This window comes from Trichoderma atroviride, chromosome 7, assembly GCF_020647795.1.
Source record: "Trichoderma atroviride chromosome 7, complete sequence".
NCBI classification, from domain to species: domain Eukaryota; kingdom Fungi; phylum Ascomycota; class Sordariomycetes; order Hypocreales; family Hypocreaceae; genus Trichoderma; species Trichoderma atroviride.
The window spans coordinates 1,161,615-1,185,748 of NC_089406.1; the positions used below are offsets into that span (position 1 = coordinate 1,161,615).

Sequence of the window (24,134 nt, forward strand, 5' to 3'; positions counted from 1 at the left end):
CATAGGTTGCTACACTTTGTAGTATACTGTAATTGTAACAGAAGGAAAAAGATCAGCAATACTAGCAACCTATGCTCGTATTCCCTTTACAACAGCTTACAAGGCTTCTTGCCTTACAGGCCTTTACAGGTCCTGTGATAAAAAAAAAAGTCAAAGCACAAGGTAGAAAAAGTAAGTAGCAAAGGCATGTTCCCTAATTAGGAAAGTCCACGAAACTAAAAAGGGCAGGCAGTGAATCCTAGATTACAAGTGAAAAAAAGAATCGATTTCGTTCATAAACTGTATCCTAGTCTGATCTACTGAAAATAACACTACTGTATCCCCCATGGTGTAACAAACGTTTAGCTGATATTAGAGACTAATCTCAAATGCGTAATCCATTGGATAATGGCCCTTACTTAGCTGCCTTTTCCATGCCACCAGGCAAGTAAACGTCAACCTTGAGGTCATTGCAACCACCAAACCTTGAGGTGCTTGCGGCCGTACTCCCTTCTCTGACTCTCGCTTTCTTCCTCTTTCGTCTCGCTCTCATTCTTCTCTTCCTTGGCGCGGGAGGGGTCGAATATAGCTTCAAGTTCGTCTTCAGATTCGTATCGCGTGCCATTTTTACGCCACCATATCTTTCGAACTCGGATCCCAAGGATGAATGGGCTTGAAGAGTCTCTGTCGAAACCGTCTTTACCATACCTGTTCACAAGCTTAGTAGCTCCTTCGGTCCAGATCAGTCCAGTGATCATGTATACAGGCCTCTTATGGTTCGTGGTCTCGATATATTGGGCTACACCCTCGATTTCGAGAGCCCTGTCAATGTACTCAGGCGTCGGAACAAAGTACCGAACAAGTAGCTTCTCAACTGATAGGATTTTGTGTCTATTCACATGACAGTTCGGGTGGGAGAAATTGGAAAGCATCTCAGTGTCAGCAATCGCTTCCCACAGATTGCCTTCGCCGAGTTCCTCCAGGCTCCGAATAAAGCCACCAATCTTGGAAGCTTCTTGGAGCGGCCTTAGCTGCGAATCGGGAGCCTCAATAGCTTTGCCGGCGTCAAGAGGGAGTATGACGTTGCCAATAGTGACGTCTCGCAAGATTGTGCCCAGCTTGAGTTGGCCATTGGGTGGCGGGGGGATGTTGAGGTTGGGGCAGAGATGAAAATAAGGCTGGGCGATATTAGGGTCGGCCATTGTATCTTAAGTTAGCAGGTAGGGTTGCACAATATGTGGACGATGAGCGTGGTTAGCGTAGGCTGACGACACGTTTAACAGCAAGATCTTCACGTCTCGCAAGTTTGAGGGCAGCTCTTGCGTCAAAGTATCGCTTAATGGTAGATGTTGTTTAAAGCAGTTTTTGTTTCAGAAAGTTTGATGGTATCTAAAAACTCTCAACTGTATAGGTCCTGGCTCAGCCTTTTATAAGCCTCTCCTGGGCAGAATCAATATCTGCTCCAGCATATTATTTGATCTGAAACATGACTGCCTTTGACTGTTCAATCCATTCATGAAGATGTTTGGCATTGAACTCTCGGGTCTGAAGTTACACGTATCTTTTGTCTTGGTGTTATTTTGGTGCAACCACCAGCTGCAGACGCTGAACAGCTGACCACGCACAGAAGCCGAGTTGTTTGTCTTCAAAGCGTCATGAATGCTGACCCCGCACAATATGCGTGTTCTTTAACAGAAGGCCTGTTTCCTCCATTGCGCGGTATCCTTTCTACATGCGTTTCTAACGGGTCAAATGATTGTTTTCAATTGTCTTCTTGAATCCTAATCCTACCCATCACCATTGACGTCGTTCATACATAAAGGCTTTCCAAAGGAACAATGCTGCTGGCTCTAACACTTGTCAGCTTTGTCGCCATTGGACTGGCCTTTGTCTTTGCACGAGCCTCGCTCTTTCATCAGCAAAGAAAAGGTCAAATTCCTGTCTCTGTGAACTATTTCTTCACACGCCAATGTAATAAGTCATGTAAGCCATGCAAACCCACGTCTTGGAAGTCCTAAATTGCCTTTGTGCCATGAACATGAACAGGATATCGACTTATGCGACAATGCCCGGCGCTCTACGTACAGTTCTATGTGGCTTCGGATGAACATTTACTAACTTGACTTACAAAGGCGGCTTCTGCTTTCATACAGCAAAGACTTCGCACATGGAGGACATATCTCGCGCAAAGCGAGGTCTTGAGCTATTGCAAAAGGCTGGCATGAAGAAGATTAATTTTGCAGGTGGAGAGCCCTTCCTCTATCCAAAATTCCTCGGCGAGCTGGTCAACTACTGTAAAGAAGACCTGCACTTGGAGTCTGTATCCATCATCACCAACGGAAGCCTTGTTAGAGAGGACTGGGTTCGCCAGCACGCCAAAAACCTTGACATTTTAGCATGCTCATGCGACTCTTTTGATGAGGATACGAACATCCAAATTGGCCGCGGCACAGGAAACCAAGTTGAGATTCTATATCGTATTGCGGAGTGGTGTCGCGAGAGCGAGATAAAGTTCAAGCTGAATACCGTGGTCACTCGCCTCAACTATGAAGAGGATATGAATGAGCACATTGACATTCTGAATCCTTTCAGATGGAAAGTCTTTCAGGTATTGATCGTGGAAGGAGAGGTAAATTGGGTCGTTTCTTCTTCCCTCGCATTTCGCCATATATACTCACTGATCAAACATGACTGCTGACACAAGAGGCAGAATGACTCGGACAAGACGCTACGCGACGCTCGGAAGTTTACCATTACAGACGAGCAGTTTGAAGTTTTCTGCAACAAGCATAATCATCACGAATCGTTTGTCGCAGAGCCCAACAGACTCATGGCATCGTCGTATCTGCTAGTAGATGAGTACATGCGGTTCATCGATAAAGACGGCAATAAGCTCACAAAGTCCATTCTAGATGTCGGGGTGGAGGCGGCTATGCGGGAGATCAAGTGGGACGAGGATGCTTTCCAGGAACGGGGTGGTGTATACGACTGGACCAAGGAGCAGGGAGAGGGGGAAGCCTGCTCTAATGGCATGAGCGAAAAGTTGGCTTGGTAATGACGATATGATGACTATTTCTCTCTCTCTTTTTTTTTTTCCTCTTTTTTTTCCTTCCAAGAATGATGAGAGCTTCAAAGTCCGAATGAAAATGGTTGATGCCGGCCTAGATTGTTAAAGGATGAATCAGGCTATATGTGCCTCTAGTATTAACAGAGGATAAGACAAAAAGCAACGAATAAACGACAATAAAGATGCGCAAACCATTTATGAAAACAATGAGATTTGTCCAAAAGAGATTTGTATATTAACTTTTTCGACATTGCAGAAATTAAACGTACATTTCTAGTCCACAAGTTTGCTTGTTTCGGTATACATGTGCCCATGTAATCTACACACGACAATCTCCATATTTTATAGCGGCCCGTCTTCCTCGGCTGTCTTGGATCTACTAGACCCAGATTTTACACCACCATGTTACATTCATCATCATACCACCCCACGCGCCTTTGCTCTTCACGATCCAATACCCATCATCTTCTCCCAATTATACAAAAGTGTCAAAAGAATATTCATTACCCTTCCAACGTCGTCACTAACTAAAAATGCGCCGTCTCCCTGCCTGGTTCGTCCGCAGCGGCACCTCCACCGGCCTCCTCTTCAACCGCGCCTCTCTCCCTCCCATCCACAGCCAATGGCAGCCCATTCTCGCTCCCGCAATGGGCTCCCCTGATCCCATCTACGGCCGCCAGCTCAACGGCATGGGCTCCGGCATCTCCTCCACGTCCAAAGTCGTCGTCATCGGACCTCCGCCGTCTGGCTCCGGCTCAACGTCCGGCCATGGCTCCGGGGTGGGGCCGAACGTTGACGCCGAGTTCACGTTTGTCCAGGTCGGCATCCGGGACGGCTCTCTGGATCTCGCCGGCACATGCGGCAACATGTCAGCCATCGTCGGCCCGGCCGCCTGGGACATGGGCATCGTGCCGCCGTCTCGTATTCCCTCTCTCGTATCCTACGATGAAGCCACTCACTCCCGTTGGGCAACTATGCGGATTCTCAATACAAATACGTCCAAGATCGTCGTTTCTCACTTCAAGCTTGAAGGGGACCCTCTCATGTACAATCCGCAGGGGAACTATGCTATGGACGGTGTCCCTGGGACGCAATCCCCCATCACGCTCAGCTTCTTGGATCCCGCGGGCGCAAAGACAGGAAGGGCCTTGCCCACGGGAAATCCCATCGATGAATTAACGCTTGCAGACGGAAGCACCGTCCAGGTGTCGCTGGTGGACGTCAGTAACCCCGGAGTCTTCGTCACAACATCAAGTCTAGGCCTCGACGATGCAACAGCTGCAAATCTCACTCCCGCCATAGTCGAGGTAGATATCACCCTCAAAACACGCCTCGAAGAGATCCGTCGAGCCGGTGCCTTGGCAATGGGCCTCGATCCCAAAATCGAGAGTGTTCCCAAGGTCGTCATGCTGCTGCCCCCGAGCGCCAGGAAGACTTCCCAGATCGACATCCAGTGCCTCGCCATGTCCATGGGCCAGGCGCACAAGGCCGCTCCCCTGACATTATCGCTGTGCCTAGGCGCAGCATCTCAGCTCAGCGGGACAATTGCTGCAGAGCTCATAGGCGGCGAGAAGAAGGATGTTATCAGGATTGGGCATCCGAGCGGCGTGGTGGACGTGGGTACGGCAGTGAGGAATGGCAAGATTGAAGAGGCGAAGCTGCTACGGACGGCGCGGGTGTTGATGAAAGGAGATGTATTTTATTGAGCAAAGGGATAAAGATGTCACTCATACTATTGACGTGTATCAATTAGACAGCGCAGTATGAAAGGGCTCAAAAGCCTCTCTTGTTTCTATCTCTTCAGCAGGTGTACATAGAGTAGCGTTATTGACAGACCAGGATATAGCCTCTATCTACTATATCACGACAAGCCTACACATCTGCTTATCTGAGTGATAGTGGGAGGCTATGTTGAAGAATTTCCACTATACGGAACATGCCAATCTTAGTGGCCATAGTTGGCCCACCAGAATGAAGGGGCTGCTGCGGTTTATATGCGACCTACTGTCAATCTACCAACCGACTGCTCTGAGTTGAAAAGAAGGAAAAAGTATTCTTCGCTCATGTTTCTGAGAGTGAAACTTTGATTCCGAATCCATTGCATCTCAACGCAACCCTGTATGAGTTTACGGACTAATTTGTCGGCCAACAGTAGACTCTTTAACGCGGCAGATACAAAGGGTAATACATTCCAGGTTATTAAAGCTGCATCCCGCATTTGTCCATTCAGTCCGGGGGGCATAAACCAATGCTAGAATCCGGCGTGGGATTGGCCAATTCAGTAGCAACACAAAGCTAGAGTGCCCACTGCAAATGACAGCTCGCCCTACCGCGACATTGTTTCCTCATCAAGTTACCCGCTACGGTTAAGATGAAACAAGGGCCAGGGATGGATCTCAGTACGATGCGAGGTGGACGCCACATCTATCTTGAGTGAGAAGATCCAATTGCGGTATTCACGATGATATTAAAAAGCTGGCGAGTGCATTCACTTACTTGAGCCGACTGGTCCGCGAGATTGCGTGAAAAGTAACTCCATCTTGCAGCATTACGCTTTGCATTGACAGGCAGCCAAATGCGATACATTCACCGTCTGTTCATTCACCGATTACAAACGCGTAGATCTTTGGCAGATTCGGCCATTTACGGTGCCTCAAATTAGGTATAAGATAGCCACGGCGATTAACTGAATTAATTACCGACTCAGCATCTTCAACGCTCAATATCCACAGCCAAACGCAGCCACACTTTGTATTAAACATTCTCATTACACGCACTTGTACAGAATACAAGAGCAAGAGAACAAAATGGCAGCTCAACAGCAGCGACAAAAGGATATTGAAGAGCTCGAGCAGCTAAACCTGAAATACCTCAACAGCGACCAAACTTCCGATGTTGCAACTTATGAAACATTCCTCGACCCAGGCTTCACAGCAAGCCTTCAAGACGCAAAAATCTACAACCGAGAGGAATTTCTCGACATGATCTCAAAGCCTCGGCCGTTCACCGAGCTGAAGAGCCACGATGTCAACATTGGCATCTTTGGTGACGGCAACGTTGCGCTTGTCAGGGCGAGAATGAGCTTCCGCAATCTGGAGGGCAAGGTGTGCTACGGAAGATACACGGATGAATACCAGCGCCAGAATGGAAAATGGATTTGCATTGGGGCGAATGTCATCTGCAACGAGAAATAGATGTATGTAAAGACGCGAATCCAATAAGCGATAAGAGGAGTGGGTAAATAAAATTCTGTAGATGGTCAAGCAGTCTGTAGATGGTCAAGCAGTGCCAGATCAAAAATGACTCCAATATGTATGGAGCAGCATTATCAGATAGCACGAATCAACAATGACTACTGCTATTTACTTTCAATGAACGATCAAACTAGACATTGATTCTTCTTCCCATAGCACAACACCACGCCTCAAACTTCCATTTCGCAATCATCCCTTCACTCCCCACCTCAGTTTTCCACACATCATACGTTTCTATAGTGGCCCTCGCTATCCACGTTGTTTGTGACATGAACAATCCCCCCATTATCCTGCCTTCTTTTTCTTGACCTAATTGTTCGTCAAAGTACATGACTTGACTAGCCAAATTCTGGCTCTCGGCTTCCATGGCAGAAAATCGGGCTGGGTCCAAGGCGAACAGAAGTCGCAACTTCATTAGACGGCATATGATCAAAGTTCCCTCAATCTCTAACGGATTTACTTGCGATCCTTTGGAGCCAGGCACAATCTCGCTTCTGTTGTCCGCAGCAGCAAGCCGTTGTTGTAAAAGATCCGTCAAACATAGCAAGCTCTCATTGTGGCTTATCATATCCTTAATGAGAGCAGTGTACTCTTGGGGTGTTGGAGCCTCCATTGCTGAGATCATATCAGTCGCCAATTTGAAATGGTTTGGACCCCAGACAAGATGCGTCCATAAGCAAGTTACGATATCTCGGTAATTATAGAAATACTCATCGCTGAGAATAGACTCGCAAATGACCGTCTTCCAAGATTCGTCTGTAAGAAAGCAATGTCTGTTGTCAAGAATCGCTTCCGTAATCTAAAGATGGTAGCCTGTTCAGTGACCATATGTAACAACATCAATCTGTCCGACTCTGCCCCATTTGAGGATTAAATACAGGCACTTGAAATGAATGCTTACTATAGGGCCAATCTGTGCTGTGAGAATGGCCAGATCAAAGTCGGATTTAAAATTCCGAGCACCACGCTGTTCAATCAGCCTTGAAGCACCCGCGACGTGGCACAACCACGACTGAAGGCTGGCATTATTGATCAGCTATAAAGAAGTTAGCGATTACGCACAACAGCTAAAGTTATAACATTACGTACATCAAATAACCCTAGCAACTGTATTGCACACAATGTCTCAGAGCTCATCCACTGGCTCCTGTCGTTCAAGTCTTGCTGGATGCACTCAAGAACTCTGGTATGCTGGCGCAACACAATATTGTGAGCAAAGGTGCTCCCAACATCCATTATCATTTGTTGAACCTTCACCACAATACAGTCCACAGCGAGGCTTAAAGTAAGAGCCTGACCGTATCGTGGGAAGATAAATGATAAGAACTTTTGGCTCCCTGGAACGGACGAAGACAATGCTCGAATGATGTTTGAAGGGTCTTTGGTGAAGAAGGAGAGTGTAGTGGCTCCTAGACGCAGCCCAGTGAAAGGTGCCAAGTCTAGTATGGAGAAGTACTCGGTTACAAGCAGATTAGAGTAAGGGGACGAGAATGGCGGCTGTATTGGGAGCCGTTGCTGCTGAATCATCTGATGGTGCTCAGTCCTCGACATTCGTGGCCGCGGCCTACGCTTCTGAGGCCAATTGCTTGGCTTAGTATCATTTTGCGCTGTAACAGAATTAGACATGAAGAAGATCGATGGCTAGGAGATACGATTCTGAGTTAAATTTACTTTTAGTTGCCCTTTTCTTCTTCGTTTCTGCTACATTTCGCATGGCTCTCTGTCGGATCAGCGCACGATGGCTTGAATCATCGGGCTGGTTTGTTCCACGATATGGAATAAAAGCATGTATTGTATTGTCAATAGTTCCTTCCATCTGGCTCGAGCCTCTGAAGCTGCTATTGGGAATGATGGGTTTGATCAAGGTTAAGAGATTGCAAGCAAGTACCATTTGTGCGATCAGAAATATGGAAACCCTTCCTGATATACACAAACTTGATTGTATTCAAGACATTACCAGAGATTAGTGAGCAAGTTACCAGCTATGGGCGAAAGATGGCTACTAATCTGCCGATGAATAATCACATATACAGTATATTGCCTGCCAGATACTGGGTCAAGACCTGGCAATATAGGCGGGGAATACCATCTCAAAACGGCAGTCTGCTGCCTTGAATGAGTATAGCTCAAATGCGACCTCGCTAGCCCTGTTTTTAGTTTCGGGGCATGATGTTGCTTTTCCATGATTGTAGGCGTTACAACGTAAGAAGTGCAGCGTAGTTGGTCAACTGATCTCCTTTGCAAATATTTACATACTTACAAGTAGCTCTGCTTGGAATAGAATTTCGAGTCCAATTTGTCAGCCTGGAATTATTAAGAACTTTATCCAGGGTTACCCAGTATAAGCTATATATAGATCGTCACCTTCTGTTCATAGAGTTCGAGAATCCTTCTTTATAATTATCACGCCCTCTATACATCAGAAGCAAGAACTATAAAATGTCGAGATACCAAACAAAAAAGATTTTCATCATCGGTGGGACGGGTGCCCAAGGCGTCCCGATTATCCAGGGTTAGTAGATAGTTGACGTGCAACTAGGCATCTATTCGATGCATATGAATGAATGAACCTGTTTGCTGATTGAGAGTGAACCATTACATAGAGCTTGTTAAAGATGAAAAGTACACAGTAAGGGTCATGACTCGAGACCCAGAGAGTCGACGAGCCAAGGAACTCGCTGCGTTGCCTGGTGTGGAGCTATTCAAAGGCTCATTTGCCAACGAAGTTGATCTTACGAATGGATTTAAGGGCTGCGATGGTGCTGTAAGCTTACTGCATAATTTATCTCCTTCTTAAAGGCCTACTCATCTTGATTACAACCTCTTGAGACTCTGACATGCCACCAATAGTACGTTAACATTGACGGCTTCAACTGCGGCGAAAAGGCAGAAATCTTCTGGGGCATACGTGCTTACGAAATAGCCCTAGATGCTGGTATAAAATTCTATGTCTGGGGAAATCTTGATTATACTTTGAAAAAGGCCAACTGGGATCCCAAGTTTCGTTGTGGACACTACGATGGCAAGGGCAGAGTTGGAGGTGAGTTGACGGCACAGATCAAGGAGGCCAACTTCGTGCTAACCAATTTTCTAAGAATGGATCCTGCAGCATGTGACTCCAAAGATGGGTGTTGCTCTTTTTACAACCGGGTATGTTAGTACACCATTATCAAGTGTCAATCTATTCTAACGTGAGCCGACTGCAGCCCGTACATTGACATGGTTCTTGCACCTCTTACAATCATGACACCGAGAGTCATCGATGGCGTTGTAACATGGTCAGTTCCTTTAGGTAAGTAGTATGATATAAAATAGACGTCCCTTTGTTTCTAAGAAAAAAACGAACAGGACTCGGCGAGGTTGCTCACGTAGCCCTCTCGGATTGTGGCATCTACGCTCGGTGGTTATTCGATAATCCAGACCGTGCCAATGGCCTTGACCTCGAAGTAGCCATTTCTCACATCTCATACAACGAGTTGGCTGCTGCCTATACAAAAGTGACTGGAAGACCAGCGCAGTACCTCGACGTACCTTTTTCGACGTATTTCGAGAACTTCGGGTCGCTTGGCGCAATGGGATCGGTAATGAGGATCCCCAACATGAGTCTTTGGACAAAACTCAGATTTGGCCTCCAATTTTCTACTCAAAGGCCATCTTCATATAATGCTAACCCCACAGATCCAAGCGTCATGACTTTTGAACGCAACTTTACGGGCTTCTGGCACATCTGGAGAGAAAGCCAAGGGAACAAGAGTGTCATTACCAGAAATTACAAGCTTCTTGACGAGATTCACCCCAATAGGATCAAGTCCGCGGAAGAGTGGTTTCGGAAAGAAGCAGAAAAGGGCGATTTGTGGGAGAGGGTACACAATATGGCTCCAATTTTGAAATGGAGTGAAGACGGTGCTGCCGGTAGTTTGTAAAATATTTCCTACTGTCCACTGATTATACTATTTATAATTCATTCGCCATGCTCTAAAACCATCTTTAAGATTCAAGCGGGCAGTTATCAATGTTTTTTTGCCACATGAGCTTCGCATAAAGGGGCAGAAGGTCTACCGCGAAATCAGTAAATAACAGCCACAAAAGAAAAGACGCTGCAATGGAAACACACCTTGTGAGGTAAAGTTACAGTCAATGTAACAGTTTACCATGGCAGCAGTGTAATTGGCGCCTAGATCCATCAAGATGGGCTTCTGGAGGCTACAGAAAACATGTTAGTGTTCAGTTCTGCCGCAAGTAGTACACAACTTACTGATCGTAAAAGATTAGATCCACAAGTTCAGGATCTTTATCCTTGGGGAAGTTTGCCTCAGCCTGCCAGTATCTAGGTATCGTATACTCTGGGATATTGGTGTGCTTCGTGTCATCGCCGTCAGTGCCCCAGTCATCAGTAGTAACGTAGCCTGGAGTGACGGTTTCCTGGCGGCGGACGACTCCATGGCCTTGTTGCATCTCACGCCGGGTCAGATAACCCAGAGAGGGGTCAGTGCAAGAGTCGTGGGGAATAGGCATGGTAGCGAGATGAGCATCACGCGTAGTGGGTGAAGGTTTGTTGAGTCTAAGTTGAGTGAGTGATAAGCTTGGTTAGCATAGACAGAGGAGGACAACAGCTTCAGCAAAGTTCAACTCACTTTGGGAGAACAGTCTTGGCCAAGGCATAAGGCACGTCAGGAATGTAAAGGAAGATGTCACGGTAAAATGAAACGATGATGCTGTCGTCGTATGTAAATGGCCCTTTATGAAGATCGAAGCGGACACCTCTCGTATTGCCGATAATAACTCGGGACTTGTGCTCGCGCGCCTGGTTGACAACAATGGCAGAAGCAGCGGGGACAATGACGCCGGGATAGATGTTCGACGGGTTGTCATAGGGAACACAGGAGATGCACCACGTCTGAGGCGCGCAACCGAATACTTGCCCCAGCTTGAGCTCTTCTCGCACTTTTGTGATCTCGCCAGTGACGCTCAGACCAAAGGCTTGGTCAAACGTCTTTTCCGTCTGCTTGGTATGGTAAGTGAACGTCTGGCGATTCCAATCAAGATATCGGCGCGAATACAGAAAAGGAGACTTTGCGCCTGGCCGTGCTGGCCGACTCGGATTAGCCACTCCTTTGGGATTCTTGGGGCCTGTGAAGCCGCTATTGGAGGAATTGAAACCGCTCATCGAAAGCCAACCCATCGTCTCGCAGTAGCGGCCAGACTCGAGCGCCACGGAGTTATCATCGTAGACAGAAAAGTTGCGGATATGAGTGTGGCCTCCGAGGATCTGGATAGGGGTGACGGGATGATGTTTGCGGATCTCATCAAAGACGACCCTGAACGTGCTTACAGGGTCCTTTTGACTAACAGGGTTATGACCCAGGAGAATGAAAACGTCGATGGGGTCACTAGTGGCAAGAGCTTGAGTGAACCACGGCTCTTTGACCAAGTCTTTGGCCATAATCACTTGCGAGGCATTGGAGTTTCCGGTAAAGTCAAACAAAACGCCAAAGGCCATGGCGCGGAGCCCCTTTCCAGTCTTGAAATAACGGTGCGTTGCACCCACATACTCATAGTTCCCCGAAGTCTTGTTGAGGACTTTGACGTTGGAGGTGATGTAGCGCTCACCCCATTTCTTTGCCCAGATGTTGAACATTTCATAAGATACTTCAGACATGTACAGTTCATGGTTACCAATGGTTAGCAGGTCGTAATCAACCTCGTTGAAGATGGGCATCGACTTGGCGCCATCGACTTGAGTGGCATCTGAAAGGCCGTTGCCGTCGTGGAGATCGCCCGTATCAACCAGCAGCAGGTCAACGTTCATATCACGAGCCGCCTGCTTCATGCGACGCGAAAAGGTGGCAAAGTCACCCCAGTCGGCGCCATAGTTTTGCTCCTTGAGATGGCCCTCAAGCCAGCCATGAGAATCGGTCTAAGATGAGTGAGTGTGAGCAACCGAGCATATGAATTTACATATATATATTTATATACGTTTCTAAAGATGGCAGAGGAGAGGCTCTCAGTTTCTCAACACTTTCATGACATACCGTATGGAGAATGTTCAGCTGCCCCCATTCAAGGGGCCCTTTGGGGCCGTGTTTGGCATTGGGAGCTCCGGGCTGGATCCGTTTGACATGGCGAACATGTTCAATTGTATTTTTCGGGCCATAGCACGAATCATCGCCACCACAAGCCAATGCTATGGGAAGCAAAGCTGCGAGCCCACCGACAGCGGCAAGGGCCTTCATTTTATTCGACAAGAGAATGGGAAAATGATGGAGACTGTATGAGAGAGAGGTATAGGCAGGCAGATGGAGATATATACTCCATAGATACATACGGATAGCCGCTTGTCTTAGACCGTCACAAACCCAGACTCCAGTCCATCCAACCACCTCAGACTCTCTCCCCAGATTCAGCCCGCCACATGTCTGAGACATGTCAAGTCCATCCAGTCACAGTCTCTAGATTCTGACGCCAACAAGAATCATCCTACTAGACCGACACAATCTCACTTTTTCCGGTAGCTCTCCTGCAAGGCGCTATTAACTCTGTTCATCCTGCCCATCAAAGGCACTCGGAAGTCGTACAAAGGCCATGGAATCAGCAGCCACAAAGGATCTTGAGCGTTTTAGGCATCTTTGAAAGTCCATTATATATTGAATCAATAATAGTGGTATCGCATGTATCGGAAAAGAGTGTTTTAGTTGGTGTGACCCTGCCGTGTCTCTCGACGGCTCACCGAGGGTCAGCCAGCCACCGGAAGTGATCACGACTAACCTGTACCAGGCTCTGACACAATGACGTTTTCTGTATCTTTCACTTGGAACATGTTTCTCTAATTTTTTCTCTCATCTCATCACAATCATGCTTTTAAATGATCAAATTATAAGTTTTGTATACTATTAATGTACTTAGGTAATCCTATTGAAGCCTTGGTGCTGCTATCACAGCAACTCAGACGGGAGACGCGCATCTTCAAAATCCAACAACATCAATTGGCGATGAGTGTGATACAAACTCTACAAATAATCGACCAATCAAAACTATATGAATCGAAATTCTCAAATTACAAAACACTGCCGTAAAACACCATCTTGCTGCAATTCAATAGCTCCCCTTGAAATAGCTCCTACGCTCCGTACTGTATAATCATGCGCCTAAGCTCCACAAATCCAAACTTGCCAACTTCACTCCTTGAATCGCAAAATCCATTGAAACGCAGATGGAGCAACCCACGCATCCATACTACCCTCTTGGTGTCTCCATTCCCAATTATATCCCAAATGACAGTCCACTCATTCACTCCCTTCCAGCCTTTGGGGCTCTCATCGGCGCTGTAATAGTTTTGGCGCTCCTTCTTACCGGCACCCGGCGCCATGTCCGGCCCATCGACCGATTTGCGGCCTCGTGGTTTGCTCTATGTACGTGGCTGCCCAAGATTCTATTTTCTTGAACAAAACAAATTATATATAATGCAATGCTAATTATCACACTAGGTGGCTTCTTGCATGTTGCCTTTGAAGGTGTGTAATACTTCTGGCCTCAGCATGAATAGGCCCTATATTACTCCTTCTCTACGCGTACATCTGATTCGGAATATCATCTAATCTCACGACGAATACCAGGATACTACATCTACCACCGCAAAGAAATTTCTGGCATGAACACCCTCTTTGCTCAGCTCTGGAAAGAATACGCCCTTTCCGACTCCCGCTACCTCACCTCCGATGTCTTCACCGTCTGCGTAGAGACCATCACCACTGTTCGTTTTACCCTTCATCACCTTTCAGCCATCTTTTGCAGTGCTGCTGGCTAACGTAGATGTGCAATCGTCAGTTCGTCTGGGGCCCTCTCAGCCTCCTCACAGTCCTCTGCATCCGCACCAACCACCCCTCAAGGCACGTCTTCCAAATCATCGTCTGCGTCGCCCATCTCTACGGAGTGGCCCTCTACTACGCCACCAACTGGGCCGAGCAGCGCTTCCACGGCGTGTCCTACTCGCGGCCTGAATTTCTCTATTTCTGGGTCTACTACGTCGGCTTCAATGCCCCATGGGCCATTGCCCCCTTCTGTGAGTTGCTCCAGCGGAAGCCTTCCGTGTCTTTGAACGTTGCATGTACCCTTGTCAAAAGGCCTAAAAAAACTGATGCTTCAGTTGCGATAGTTCTACTGGCCGACAGCTATAGCCGGATAGTGACGGCATTTCAAGCGCTGCATGAAAAAGAAACGCGGCAGAAGAGAGAGTGACGGTACAATTTGCTGCGTGATCCACCGGCGTTGCAAGCTCCTGTGTACCTACATGTGATATCCTACGTTTGTCTGGGTGGATATTTCGTACATGTGTGCTCTGACAATGTTTTAATTCTGAATCAAATCACATACAAAGCGTCATTTGTGTCACGTACATCTCGTATTTCCTTTGCTCCCCTGTACCGTGGCGTTTTGTTCTGCCGTCTTCATCCACTCATGGAGCATTCACTTGTAGAGCATCCGCCCAACTTGAGACAGCAACTTGTTGGGCCTAAATTTCTAGCCTAGGCCCTGCTTGTACTTATCTGGTCTATCCTTGACCGAGTTCATGGCAATCGTACGACCCAGTATGGCATTATTGGGGTATCCCGGTTTCCCATCCTAGCAACTAGCCCCCCTTGCGTCCATCCTTCAGCCTCACATTCGTCTCTTCCCCTCTCCCAAATTCACGCCAGGCACACATGCATGGTGGTAATTAAACAACAAGCGGTCACTTTGCAAAAAAACGAGGGACCCGCCACCAGCCAGGAACTAGATCGGCCGGGTCGCTTCGTGCCGGCGCTTAGATACACATGTAGTAGCATTCTCTTCCGATATCTCACCTATAGACGCTTATGATATTGCTCCCCAACTACATAACATTCCATGAGTTTCCACAAAAGATCCTGTTGTTTTCATAAACGGCTTCTGCTTATCAACGGAGGAATACATGATAGAGAAGGGGGGGGGCAGTAATACAAAATTCAGGCTGGCTGAAAGGCGAGGCTCGGGACATCCTAGCCGCCCTTCATACATCATGGCCCAGCTTCAAGGTGGCGCTGATCACTGCCGAACCCAGACCTAGGACCTGCCTGTGTAGCATCGGCATGTAGCTGAGGTTACATTGGCATGCTCGATGCCTATCCGCATAAACGCCTTGAGCATAGGCGTTTGGCCGTAATTAGACTATAACAGACGCCTCTTAGATGCTGTCTGTGTCACAAACAACGCCTTTTGTACCATACATGTGCCGTTGACGAAGAAGTATTGCCTATGTGTGGTATTAACGTTTGAACTGAAGAGGCAGCTTATCAAATAGATTGACAAAATGCCATGGGTCATCGGTGTTTCAAGTAAAATAGAGCATTTCCGTGGCACACCACCACCTGCAAGCTCTGTCTCTCCTGACCCGGCTCTGATAGTCCAAGACAGTCCCGAATGGAGCTGACCAGCCTAGCACGCAGCAAGAGTGACTATTCGTACTCGATTATTCCAGGACATGATGCAAATGGCTGGGGTCGCTCCGAGTCTAGACCAGAGTAAATTTATGCGCAGGACGACATGCAGCTGCGTGATAAGCAGGCTGCATCCTAGTGCATGCATGTGCTTTGTTTGCCTGCTCCCTCTCCTCACCGCAGTTTTGAGCGATGTGATGTCGTTCTTGTAGAATATGGAAGAAATAAATCTACTCATAGGGAAGATTGACTTGTGTGCGATGAGAGGAGCTTGGCTACAAGCTAAACAAAGAGACACTTCTGATTTATATAAGAATGTTAGGATATAAAGAGTATACGAGGCAGCTTTAATATCCGCACTCATATAGTCCAACTGAAATACAATCACGAATTCACAGATTCACAGACAGGCTCCGATGAATTACAAACAAGTTAACAGCAATCAATTATAACATCACTAAACAGCAAACAAGTAGGCCATAGAATGCCCATTCCCAATAACCTCACCACAAGTCCTCCACCCCTTTCACGATCCAAAGATGCCATAGTAGGCCCCCTATCTACATCCATCTACACCTAGTTGTCATCATCAACCGAAGCAGTATCAGGAGTCGAAGCAGCAGCAGCAGCAGCCTGAGAAGCCTCATACGCCTTGGCCGTCACCGCCGCAGCCGGACTCAGCGCAGCCCTATTCACCCCCGGAAGATACTCCCCATCCCACAACAGCTCAATCTGCAGCTTCACCGGCCTCTCGGCCTGCACATTCTCCGCCATGGCCTCCAAGTCGTCGCCAAACTGCGGCCCCAGCAGCGCCACGGCGTCGTTGACGCGCATGCCTTTGATAACCACATTGTATTTTGCTGCGCTGCCCGGCATGAACATGACGGCCGGCATCTTGCTCGCGTTGGCCTCGCCAAAGAGCGCCCGGCCGTGCGCGCGCAGCATGTACCGCACGCGGCTCTCCACCACATTCACGCTGAGCTGGCACTCGTCGGCGACGACGGACTCGCCGCAGCCGCTGAGGTGGATGTACATGACGATGCTGTGGCGCTTCTTGTTCGCGGCCGTGCGCCTCGAGTTGAGAACCTCCCTGTACGGCTTTGACGCTTCCCGCCGAGGGGACATGGCGACGGTGGCGGCAGAGGCAGCGCCCTGGACAGAGGAGGCGTCAGCAGAAGTCGATGAAATCGTCGTGGTGACTTGGATATCGGTAGGTGGCTTGGCTTGTGGCCGACTGTACGAATCCCCCGACTCGGCAGGCTCCGGCAAAAGAGTATAGCCCGGACCGCCCCTGGGCATCTTGTGCGGATTCTTTGCATAAAAGTCATCCAGCTTCTTGCGGTTCAGCTCGTTGATCCAGCAAACGTCCGCAGCAAGCATGCGCGGAGGGTCGCCGTCGTTGGGGCCCATCAGCTTCCGCGCATTGTCAAAGGCCTCCTGCCAGGCTGCATCATCAGAGGCGTTGCCCTCAGCAGCCCTGCCGTCCAGACTCTCCTTGTTTCTGCCCGTCAACATGTCGGCCACAGAGGTCGCAATGTCAATCTGGAGCGCCTCACGCCTGCCCAGCGTGGAGTTGTCCTGCGTGGGATCGCAGGCGAACTCGGTGAGCAGCTCGCCGGACTGGTAGTGGGCTTGCTTGAGGACGTTGGTGAGGCCTTCGCCGGACTCGGTAATGGCAATTGAGCGGATGCCGTCTTCGGTCTTGAGGACGGTGACCTGCCAGGTGTCAGGGGGCGTGACCTGGGACAGGATCTCGATGGGGACGTCTCTTCCGTAGAGGAATTGGAGGTTGGCTAAAGTGAAATGAAAAGAATCAGCACTTGTGACCGCTTTGAATGGTAAAGAAGCAAGTCCGGGAGCCATGATTGAACTTACTCTTGATCAACTCAACATAGTTGGTCCCTCCGTGGTTCATACGCTCGGTTACCTCAGGGGTCTCAAGAGAGGATCCGAGCTGCATCGTGAACGACAGAAGAAGGAATAAAAGAGAGATAAAAGTAACAAAGGCGAGAATCCGAGCGAAAAGCTGAAGACGTTGGTCGGAGATGTAAAAGACTGAACAAAAACTCGACAAGTAAAGCTGTGCCTTCTCAGTAGCGGTAGAGAAGTAAGAGGCCCTCAACATCTCGACGGGAAACATCATCAACTATATATACCCGAGAAAAGCCTACCCAAAAAAAATACTGACACTGCACAACCTTGTGCACTTCACCTCCCACTGCATATGTATGTCCTCCACACATCTTTATCGTGCTCAGCGCTTCTCATCTCTCGACTTCCATTCACTTCCACTTTCGACCTCCCTTGCACGAAGCCTCTCATGCAGCCGAGTCCGCCACCTTTTTTTTTTTTTCTGGCAAACAAACACGATCCTTGTCTGTCTATGCCGTCGTATCACAGCAGCAAGCCACTGCGGAGAAGGTCTCAGCATAATAGTGCGTAGTTGGCTTGTGATTGACCAGAAACAAAAGCAAAAAGAAAAGAAAAAAAAATGAAAGCGAAACGAGGAGCAATATCCAGGCGGAAGTGTTCCGTCCACTGCTGTCACCTTGTATTCAGTCCCCTACTCACCGAGAAAAAAAAGCATCAAGGATATACGATGCACAAATTAGACAACAATATAAAATTAGTATTACCCAAACATCAAGGCGCGTACATACATCTATCTCCCATCACTACCACTACCAAGTCCATGTCTTATCCGCAAAGCAGAGCCACCAACCAGGAAATCGAGTAATAGCAGCAGCTCAGGCTGAGACAAGGCCTCGACCAGGGGTAGCATCGAAGCCGGCGAGGGCTGACGACCTGCATTGCTAGCACTCTCAACTATTGCTTCTCCTTTGCTTTTTCTTGCGCCATCATTTCCGCAATCTCAAGGCAGTCATATGCTTGCGTGTTCAAAATCAAAAGTATCAAGTACATGCAGGTACTCACTCCAGAAAATCAGGCTATACGCCTGCAGGTCACAAACAAATCACAACCCCGGCTTACACCATACTTGTAGTATTCATAACAATTTCAATTACCTAAACCCTCAGAAATACTCCAAAAAGAAAATGCCATGTAATCATGTCTGGCTTCAATCTTCTCTTTATGCCCATCCTTCGACCCATGAAGCAGTACTTACCATCTCTCCTTACGAGGCTTCACAGCAAGAGATAGCCCCCCCAACAGTCACACCTCGACCAGCGGCGTACCCCATGCAGGTCAGCCATCTCATCACCTACAAGTCTCAAGCCACAGCTGATCAGTCCCATGGCCATCCCGTCTCCCTCCCAGAGTTCCGATAACCTGGTCTCGAATGAAACAGCCTCCCTCTCCCATCTCCCATCTCAACCTATCAACATCTCCCACGCAGGCCTGATGCCAGCGTGACTCGATTGCCCTGCTTTCAATCCCACCTCAAAGGCTGCAGCACTTGGGGCAGTCTTGTTCAATTCAGGCATAGCCAGCTTCACCGAGATTGGATAGCATATCCGAGCAGAGAGAAGAGAGGCATGTGATTAACAAGAAAGGGCAGTGCTTTTGACAAAAGATCCTCAGACACATTTGATTGGCAATCTGAAATTATTGGCTCTGCCGCCTCTCGTCAAGCATTTGTTTGCTTCCGGTGTGGAGTCTAGATTACTGGCTCTCCGACACCCGGGCATGAGAAGGCTGGCGGTAGTCGCAGATGAGGTCGTACTAACAGGGACATGGTCCTGTGTAGCCTGTCCAGAAAGCCTAGAACTGGGCGGCTGGCCTTGAGAAGCACCAGCTATACCATCCCGTGAACATGATCATCTATACACAGTAGTATTGTGTCTTAATGGCATTCGTTTGTGAGACACAACGTAATTTGAGCCCGCGAAAATGAACCCGGACAGACAAAGGGTAAGCAAAAGAGAAAGTAACAAGTCCTATTCATACAATCAAAGGGGGGAAAAAAATGCATTTGTTCCAGTCTTCATTTGTTCGCCGTGTAAAATCCATTACCTCAAGCAAGCTCATTACAAACATATCCTATAAAACAGTAGCAGCTCTCCCTTCTTCCCAGCCCAAGCAAGTACCAGCAGTATCAGCAACAGCACTCCTCCTAAACTCCCAGCCTCCATGAGGCCATGCCAAGTAAGTCAGGGGTTTTACATGCTGGCCTGCAGTCGCTCCAGCCGTGATGTCACCGCTTCAACTAGCGCAGACTCTCTGGACAGCAGACCTTGCACCTGCTGCAGCTTGCTGCGTCGTATGTCTTGTGGGATTCGGAGATCCACGCTCGTTGATGCTGGGGACTCGGGCCCGCTGGCGTTCTTCTGGGCCTCGGCCTCGGCCACCAGCTCTGCCTGCAGCCTCTTGACCTCCTCCAGCCGCTTCCATACCTGCTTCGCCAGGTTTCGAGACCCGGCCTCAGCCCCTGGAGCCGGTCCGCATACACTACCCTCCATAGACTTGACTTCCTCCACAAATGCCCGCTCTTTGGTGCTTAGATCCCGCGTAGTTCCCTTGCTCACCATCTTCCGCAGGTCCTCCATCCGTTGCGTTAGTCTTTCCTGCCGCTCCCTGGCCTCATTGATTCGCCTCTCGTACATGGCATTATCTGGCTCCTTATTCTCCCTATGAACTCCGTTGATGGTGTCAATCTTGCCCTTGACCTCATTGGCTTTCCTGACCTGTTGCCGCAATTCCGCTTGTAAGAGTTCACATCGGCGAAACACCTCGGCCGCGGCTACACCCAGCTTGTACGTCTCCTCACTGAGCACCTTGTGCGCGTCGGTGAAGATGGACAGTGTTAGTGGACTGAGTCTCACCTCCTGGCCAACGATGGTCTTGTGGCGAGACGTGCGCAAGCGCTCCAGCAGCTCTGATAGAGCAGATGATTCGCTAAAGGTGTGTGGAGGGTAGTATACTGGGCGGGGCTCGTAAAAGTCCAGAGGAGCCATGCTAGCCTCACGTTCGCGGACGGGGGTCTCCTGTTCCAGTTTTATGATGACTCGCTCGTCATCAGGTGTCTCAAACGTCAGAGCGATAGGCTCGTAGGGGGTTGCTGAGAGTAAAAAGTATTCAAGATCCGGATCCCTAATGGTAACACAAGCTGCCAGGGGGATATTGACATCTGCTGCCTGTTGTGCGTAGACCCTGTCTCTGATTGACTGTGAGTTGGCCAGGAGACCGACACGGAAATCCGTACCGGCTTCAAACTCCCCTTGTAGCTCTCCCTCTAGTCTGAAAATCCAGGGAGTGAGCGAAATGAAGGTGATGGCTGCGTGGTGTGTAACAAAGAAGCTGTATCGTGACGTAACGTCCAGGCTGAAGACCGGCCAGCTGCCCTCGTTGACTTCGACTGGGGTCATGGTATCAATGGCCTGGAACGCCAGCAAAGTAGGCGGCTCCGTTTCAGCTGCTAGAGCACGGATGAGCCTGCTCTTGCCCTTGGGGGGGAGCCACTGGGCTTGGACTCCATCGGTATCCAGGTAAACTCGTACTTGGCCGCTGGTTGACAACAGACAAACGATGGTGAGAGAGAGACCTTCCTGATCTCCATTGTCGAAATCCAGTTCGTCTTCCTCGCCCAGCATGAGATCCTCTGTCTCCGTCTTCTTTCCTATGACAAGGATGTCCGTGATGGAGCTATCCAAGTCATCTCCTGTTTCTGGATCCGACTGCAAATCAAACGGTCCTTGAAGACGAGGTGTAACGCCAGGCCGTGTAGGTCTCGTGTAAACCTCCAGGGCAGGCTCCCCTGGGATCACAGAATCGATGATTTGGGGTTCCTGAGAATCAATCTCGCCCATCCACTGCAGCTGTTGCTGTGCCAACAGCCTGGTCTTGTCGTCAACACTAGGGTCGTCCTCAATGGCCGCTACGGTGGTAACGATGGACACTGAAAGCGAAGGTATCAATGTCGGCGGAGGTGCCCAACGCTGTGGCAGAAGGGGGCTCAGCGCATACACATCTCCCTCTCGCATGGCCACCCACAACGTCATCGGATTCCAGCCGCCGGATCCCTTAGTCGCGAAGCTTGCTGCGGCCACCTCCATCTCAAACGAGTCGGGAGAAAAGGCCTTGCTGGTGGCCGACACCGATGCAGAGAAATCCTGGTCCACATTCGTACCATCCGCCAACTTCTTCAAGTCTATTGACGTTGTTGGAGAATCAAACGACCAGCGGTCCTGCGTCGACAGCTCCCACACGCGGACAATTGCGTCAACCGTGACAGTCACCACGCAAGAGCCGTTAACTCCCAGAGGGTGCCATAGAGCGGATGCAATGGGAGCGCGAGAGGTGACGTGGGTCGTCGGTCCGAGGGTGTACGTTTTAGGCTTCAACGGGCTGGCATCGTCGCTCGTCAGGTGAGAGGAGTCGGGCAGCACACAGATGTGGACGGTATGCGTCGTGAGAACGGCCAGCAGGTTCGTGTTCGGGGAGATGCTGAGCTGTCGGATGTCGTCGGCCACCGGTATTTTGAGTGTCTGCAGATTTGTTAGCGATTGGTGTAGCAGAGATGCTTTGATCATGATATCATATTGTGTTGTCAGCTTGTTTTTTTTTTCTAAACTCACCCTCCATCCAGCGGCCATCTCAGCCGGCTCAAGCTCAATCGAGTGCAAGGTATCGTCCTCCTGCTTCACTCGAACGCTCGAACTTCTCCTCCTCCTGGACTGTTTCTCCATCCATTCTTCCTTGAGGTAGACCAGATCACCCCATCGGATTTCCTTCCCCACGGCAACAAACACCTCCGTTCCGCGACGGGCAATGGTTCTCCTGGGTCCCGGAGTCTGCTTCTTCTTCGAGGGCGACGACAGGGCTTTGGATCGCAGGGAGTCGGCCGAAGGCTCAAAGAGCTGGTTGCCCGGGGCGTTCTTGGACAGCCAAGCTGCCGAATAATGCTTCACCTTGGGCATGCTGGGCTCGTTTGCGAGGTTGGCTCTCCAGCTCGGCACCCTTTCCGTTCCTTGTCCCAACTCCCCGTCCTTCTCTTTAGCGATGTCAAGTACTAGCTGGCGGAAGCTGATGTTTCGTCCTGGCGGCTCCGCGAGAGCTGCGTCTGTCGGATCAGGCCAAAAAGGAAAAAAAAATCCCAATTGAAGGCTGGCTAGAAGCTTTTTTTTTGTAAAAAGCGCGGCTGTTGGACTGCGAAAGCACCAGGTAAGCTTTAGCGCGTTATCTGGGGCAACTGGGTGGCAGGGGGGCCCACCCGCAATCGCTGTGAGATCCCTTTTTAGTGCTCCAGGTGCCTTGCATCAGCGACTGGTTGATGCTCCATCAGGCTGGCCGGTTTTTTTGCTTGAGCTTGCAGGCTACGCACTTGTTCAAGCTTCGTCTAACCAATTCACTTGTCCGCATAAACGTCAATTCAATTAGCTCTCCTAGAAATTGAGAGTTTTTGCGATAATCTTTCAGTCTTCACCATAGTATTCAAGTTTCCATTTGGAACTCGACTTCACGATGCGCACCGAAGTTGGGAGCACCGTCGAGCGGCTCGACAGGCCGAGTGCCTACTATCTCAGCAGAGTACGTTCAGCATCGCCAGCATCCATTGCGTCTTCTCCCCAGCGGATCCCGTACAACAGACACTCACAAACTACCAGAATAAGCGCAGACGCGATCGAGACGACAACGCAGAGGAGCCCACGGAACCCGCCGTCGATCCTCTCGCCAACGCGACGACTCTCTATGTCGGCAACCTGTCGGTTCAACCCTCTCCAATAGAACTTCTCTTTCCCCAGTAACACAGCCTAACACGGCACCTACAGGTCATTTTACACCACTGAAGAGCAGGTCCACGAGCTCTTCTCAAAGTGCGGCGAGATCAAGCGCCTCGTCATGGGCCTCGACCGATTCAACAAGACCCCCTGTGGCTTCTGCTTCGTCGAATACTACACCCACCAGGACGCCCTAGACTGCATGAAATACATTGGCGGCACGAAGCTAGACGAGCGCATCATCCGTACAGACTTGGACCCAGGCTTCGAAGAGGGAAGACAGTTTGGCCGAGGCAAGTCTGGTGGCCAAGTCCGAGATGAGTACCGCGAGGATTTCGACGAGGGCCGAGGAGGCACGGGCAGAGCGCTGCAGGGCGAGAAATCACGGAACAATGACGACGATAGTCGGTATAGCAGATAGGTCGTTTTGAAAGGATCGTGTTTTTTTTTTTGGAATTTTGGCATTTGGGAACGATACCTTGTAAGGGGATTTAGATATGGGTTCATTTTGGTTCTTTCAGCGCAAATTTCTAGCTTTTTCTCATCTAATTCAACGCGCCGTTCAAATTGAACGCCCACCATCCGAGTATTCCTACAGTTGACCGCTGTGCCCTGCAGCCAGATGATACTTTTCTTTCCCTCTTTCCTCTCCCCCGTTATATCTCTATCCTGCCCGTAAAGCCCAAAAATACTCCATCGTAGT

At 49.3% G+C, this 24,134-nt stretch overlaps 11 protein-coding genes across 11 annotated transcripts; 6 read left to right on the plus strand and 5 right to left on the minus strand.

The window, feature by feature from the left end:
- Positions 1 to 446: 446 nt before the first annotated feature.
- TrAtP1_012390 (uncharacterized protein) lies at positions 447 to 1,181 on the minus strand (the record flags this gene model as incomplete). Its single annotated transcript, XM_014090222.1, has 1 exon — positions 447 to 1,181. One exon carries the CDS (start codon positions 1,179 to 1,181, stop codon positions 447 to 449), a length of 735 nt encoding a protein of 244 aa, XP_013945697.1.
- A 965-nt stretch (positions 1,182 to 2,146) lies between these two features.
- TrAtP1_012391 (uncharacterized protein) lies at positions 2,147 to 3,034 on the plus strand (the record flags this gene model as incomplete). The annotated part of the gene is made up of 2 exons (XM_014090221.2): positions 2,147 to 2,608; positions 2,690 to 3,034. The coding sequence occupies 2 exons, from the start codon at positions 2,147 to 2,149 to the stop codon at positions 3,032 to 3,034; spliced, it is 807 nt and encodes a 268-aa protein (XP_013945696.2).
- Positions 3,035 to 3,444: 410 nt separating this feature from the next.
- Positions 3,445 to 4,924, plus strand: TrAtP1_012392 (uncharacterized protein). Its single transcript, XM_014090220.2, has one exon. The coding sequence runs from the start codon at positions 3,580 to 3,582 to the stop codon at positions 4,750 to 4,752; it is 1,173 nt and encodes a 390-aa protein (XP_013945695.1). The 5' UTR covers positions 3,445 to 3,579; the 3' UTR covers positions 4,753 to 4,924.
- Positions 4,925 to 5,853: 929 nt separating this feature from the next.
- On the plus strand, positions 5,854 to 6,240 carry TrAtP1_012393 (uncharacterized protein; the record flags this gene model as incomplete). The annotated part of the gene is made up of 1 exon (XM_014090219.1): positions 5,854 to 6,240. One exon carries the CDS (start codon positions 5,854 to 5,856, stop codon positions 6,238 to 6,240), a length of 387 nt encoding a protein of 128 aa, XP_013945694.1.
- A 190-nt stretch (positions 6,241 to 6,430) lies between these two features.
- Positions 6,431 to 7,851, minus strand: TrAtP1_012394 (uncharacterized protein; the record flags this gene model as incomplete). Its single annotated transcript, XM_014090218.2, has 3 exons — positions 6,431 to 7,099; positions 7,202 to 7,336; positions 7,390 to 7,851. The coding sequence occupies 3 exons, from the start codon at positions 7,849 to 7,851 to the stop codon at positions 6,431 to 6,433; spliced, it is 1,266 nt and encodes a 421-aa protein (XP_013945693.2).
- An 888-nt stretch (positions 7,852 to 8,739) lies between these two features.
- TrAtP1_012395 (uncharacterized protein) lies at positions 8,740 to 10,223 on the plus strand (the record flags this gene model as incomplete). The annotated part of the gene is made up of 6 exons (XM_066115512.1): positions 8,740 to 8,812; positions 8,904 to 9,064; positions 9,151 to 9,340; positions 9,396 to 9,450; positions 9,507 to 9,592; positions 9,649 to 10,223. The coding sequence occupies 6 exons, from the start codon at positions 8,740 to 8,742 to the stop codon at positions 10,221 to 10,223; spliced, it is 1,140 nt and encodes a 379-aa protein (XP_065971611.1).
- Positions 10,224 to 10,287: 64 nt separating this feature from the next.
- TrAtP1_012396 (uncharacterized protein) lies at positions 10,288 to 12,533 on the minus strand (the record flags this gene model as incomplete). The annotated part of the gene is made up of 5 exons (XM_066115513.1): positions 10,288 to 10,355; positions 10,415 to 10,503; positions 10,556 to 10,861; positions 10,935 to 12,217; positions 12,333 to 12,533. The coding sequence occupies 5 exons, from the start codon at positions 12,531 to 12,533 to the stop codon at positions 10,288 to 10,290; spliced, it is 1,947 nt and encodes a 648-aa protein (XP_065971612.1).
- A 948-nt stretch (positions 12,534 to 13,481) lies between these two features.
- On the plus strand, positions 13,482 to 14,668 carry TrAtP1_012397 (uncharacterized protein). Its single transcript, XM_014090215.2, has 5 exons — positions 13,482 to 13,709; positions 13,785 to 13,811; positions 13,914 to 14,050; positions 14,125 to 14,359; positions 14,453 to 14,668. The coding sequence occupies exons 1-5, from the start codon at positions 13,511 to 13,513 to the stop codon at positions 14,533 to 14,535; spliced, it is 681 nt and encodes a 226-aa protein (XP_013945690.1). The 5' UTR covers positions 13,482 to 13,510; the 3' UTR covers positions 14,536 to 14,668.
- Positions 14,669 to 16,187: 1,519 nt separating this feature from the next.
- On the minus strand, positions 16,188 to 17,861 carry TrAtP1_012398 (uncharacterized protein). The gene is made up of 2 exons (XM_014090214.2): positions 17,628 to 17,861; positions 16,188 to 17,545 (listed from the first exon to the last, which is right to left on the minus strand). Exons 1-2 carry the CDS (start codon positions 17,710 to 17,712, stop codon positions 16,329 to 16,331), a joined length of 1,302 nt encoding a protein of 433 aa, XP_013945689.2. The 5' UTR covers positions 17,713 to 17,861; the 3' UTR covers positions 16,188 to 16,328.
- A 1,551-nt stretch (positions 17,862 to 19,412) lies between these two features.
- On the minus strand, positions 19,413 to 22,856 carry TrAtP1_012399 (uncharacterized protein). Its single transcript, XM_014090213.2, has 2 exons — positions 22,289 to 22,856; positions 19,413 to 22,198 (listed from the first exon to the last, which is right to left on the minus strand). Exons 1-2 carry the CDS (start codon positions 22,628 to 22,630, stop codon positions 19,874 to 19,876), a joined length of 2,667 nt encoding a protein of 888 aa, XP_013945688.1. The 5' UTR covers positions 22,631 to 22,856; the 3' UTR covers positions 19,413 to 19,873.
- A 318-nt stretch (positions 22,857 to 23,174) lies between these two features.
- On the plus strand, positions 23,175 to 23,852 carry TrAtP1_012400 (uncharacterized protein; the record flags this gene model as incomplete). The annotated part of the gene is made up of 3 exons (XM_014090212.2): positions 23,175 to 23,240; positions 23,318 to 23,415; positions 23,483 to 23,852. The coding sequence occupies 3 exons, from the start codon at positions 23,175 to 23,177 to the stop codon at positions 23,850 to 23,852; spliced, it is 534 nt and encodes a 177-aa protein (XP_013945687.1).
- Between the last annotated feature and the right edge of the window lie 282 nt (positions 23,853 to 24,134).

What these genes read in the sequence shown, in the direction of transcription:
- TrAtP1_012392 (XM_014090220.2), top strand. Translation starts at nt 3,580, where the DNA reads ATGCGCCGTCTCCCTGCCTGGTTCGTCCGCAGCGGCACCTCCACCGGC.
- TrAtP1_012397 (XM_014090215.2), top strand. Translation starts at nt 13,511, where the DNA reads ATGGAGCAACCCACGCATCCATACTACCCTCTTGGTGTCTCCATTCCC. An exon ending in CTTGCATGTTGCCTTTGAAG is followed by an intron (nt 13,812 to 13,913) that starts GTGTGTAATACT and finishes GACGAATACCAG; the next exon opens with GATACTACATCTACCACCGC. An exon ending in GCGTAGAGACCATCACCACT is followed by an intron (nt 14,051 to 14,124) that starts GTTCGTTTTACC and finishes TGCAATCGTCAG; the next exon opens with TTCGTCTGGGGCCCTCTCAG.
- TrAtP1_012398 (XM_014090214.2), bottom strand. Translation starts at nt 17,712, where the DNA reads ATGCAGCTCGGATCCTCTCTTGAGACCCCTGAGGTAACCGAGCGTATG. An exon ending in CTATGTTGAGTTGATCAAGA is followed by an intron (nt 17,546 to 17,627) that starts GTAAGTTCAATC and finishes ATTTCACTTTAG; the next exon opens with CCAACCTCCAATTCCTCTAC.
- TrAtP1_012399 (XM_014090213.2), bottom strand. Translation starts at nt 22,630, where the DNA reads ATGCCCAAGGTGAAGCATTATTCGGCAGCTTGGCTGTCCAAGAACGCC. An exon ending in AGATGGCCGCTGGATGGAGG is followed by an intron (nt 22,199 to 22,288) that starts GTGAGTTTAGAA and finishes ACAAATCTGCAG; the next exon opens with ACACTCAAAATACCGGTGGC.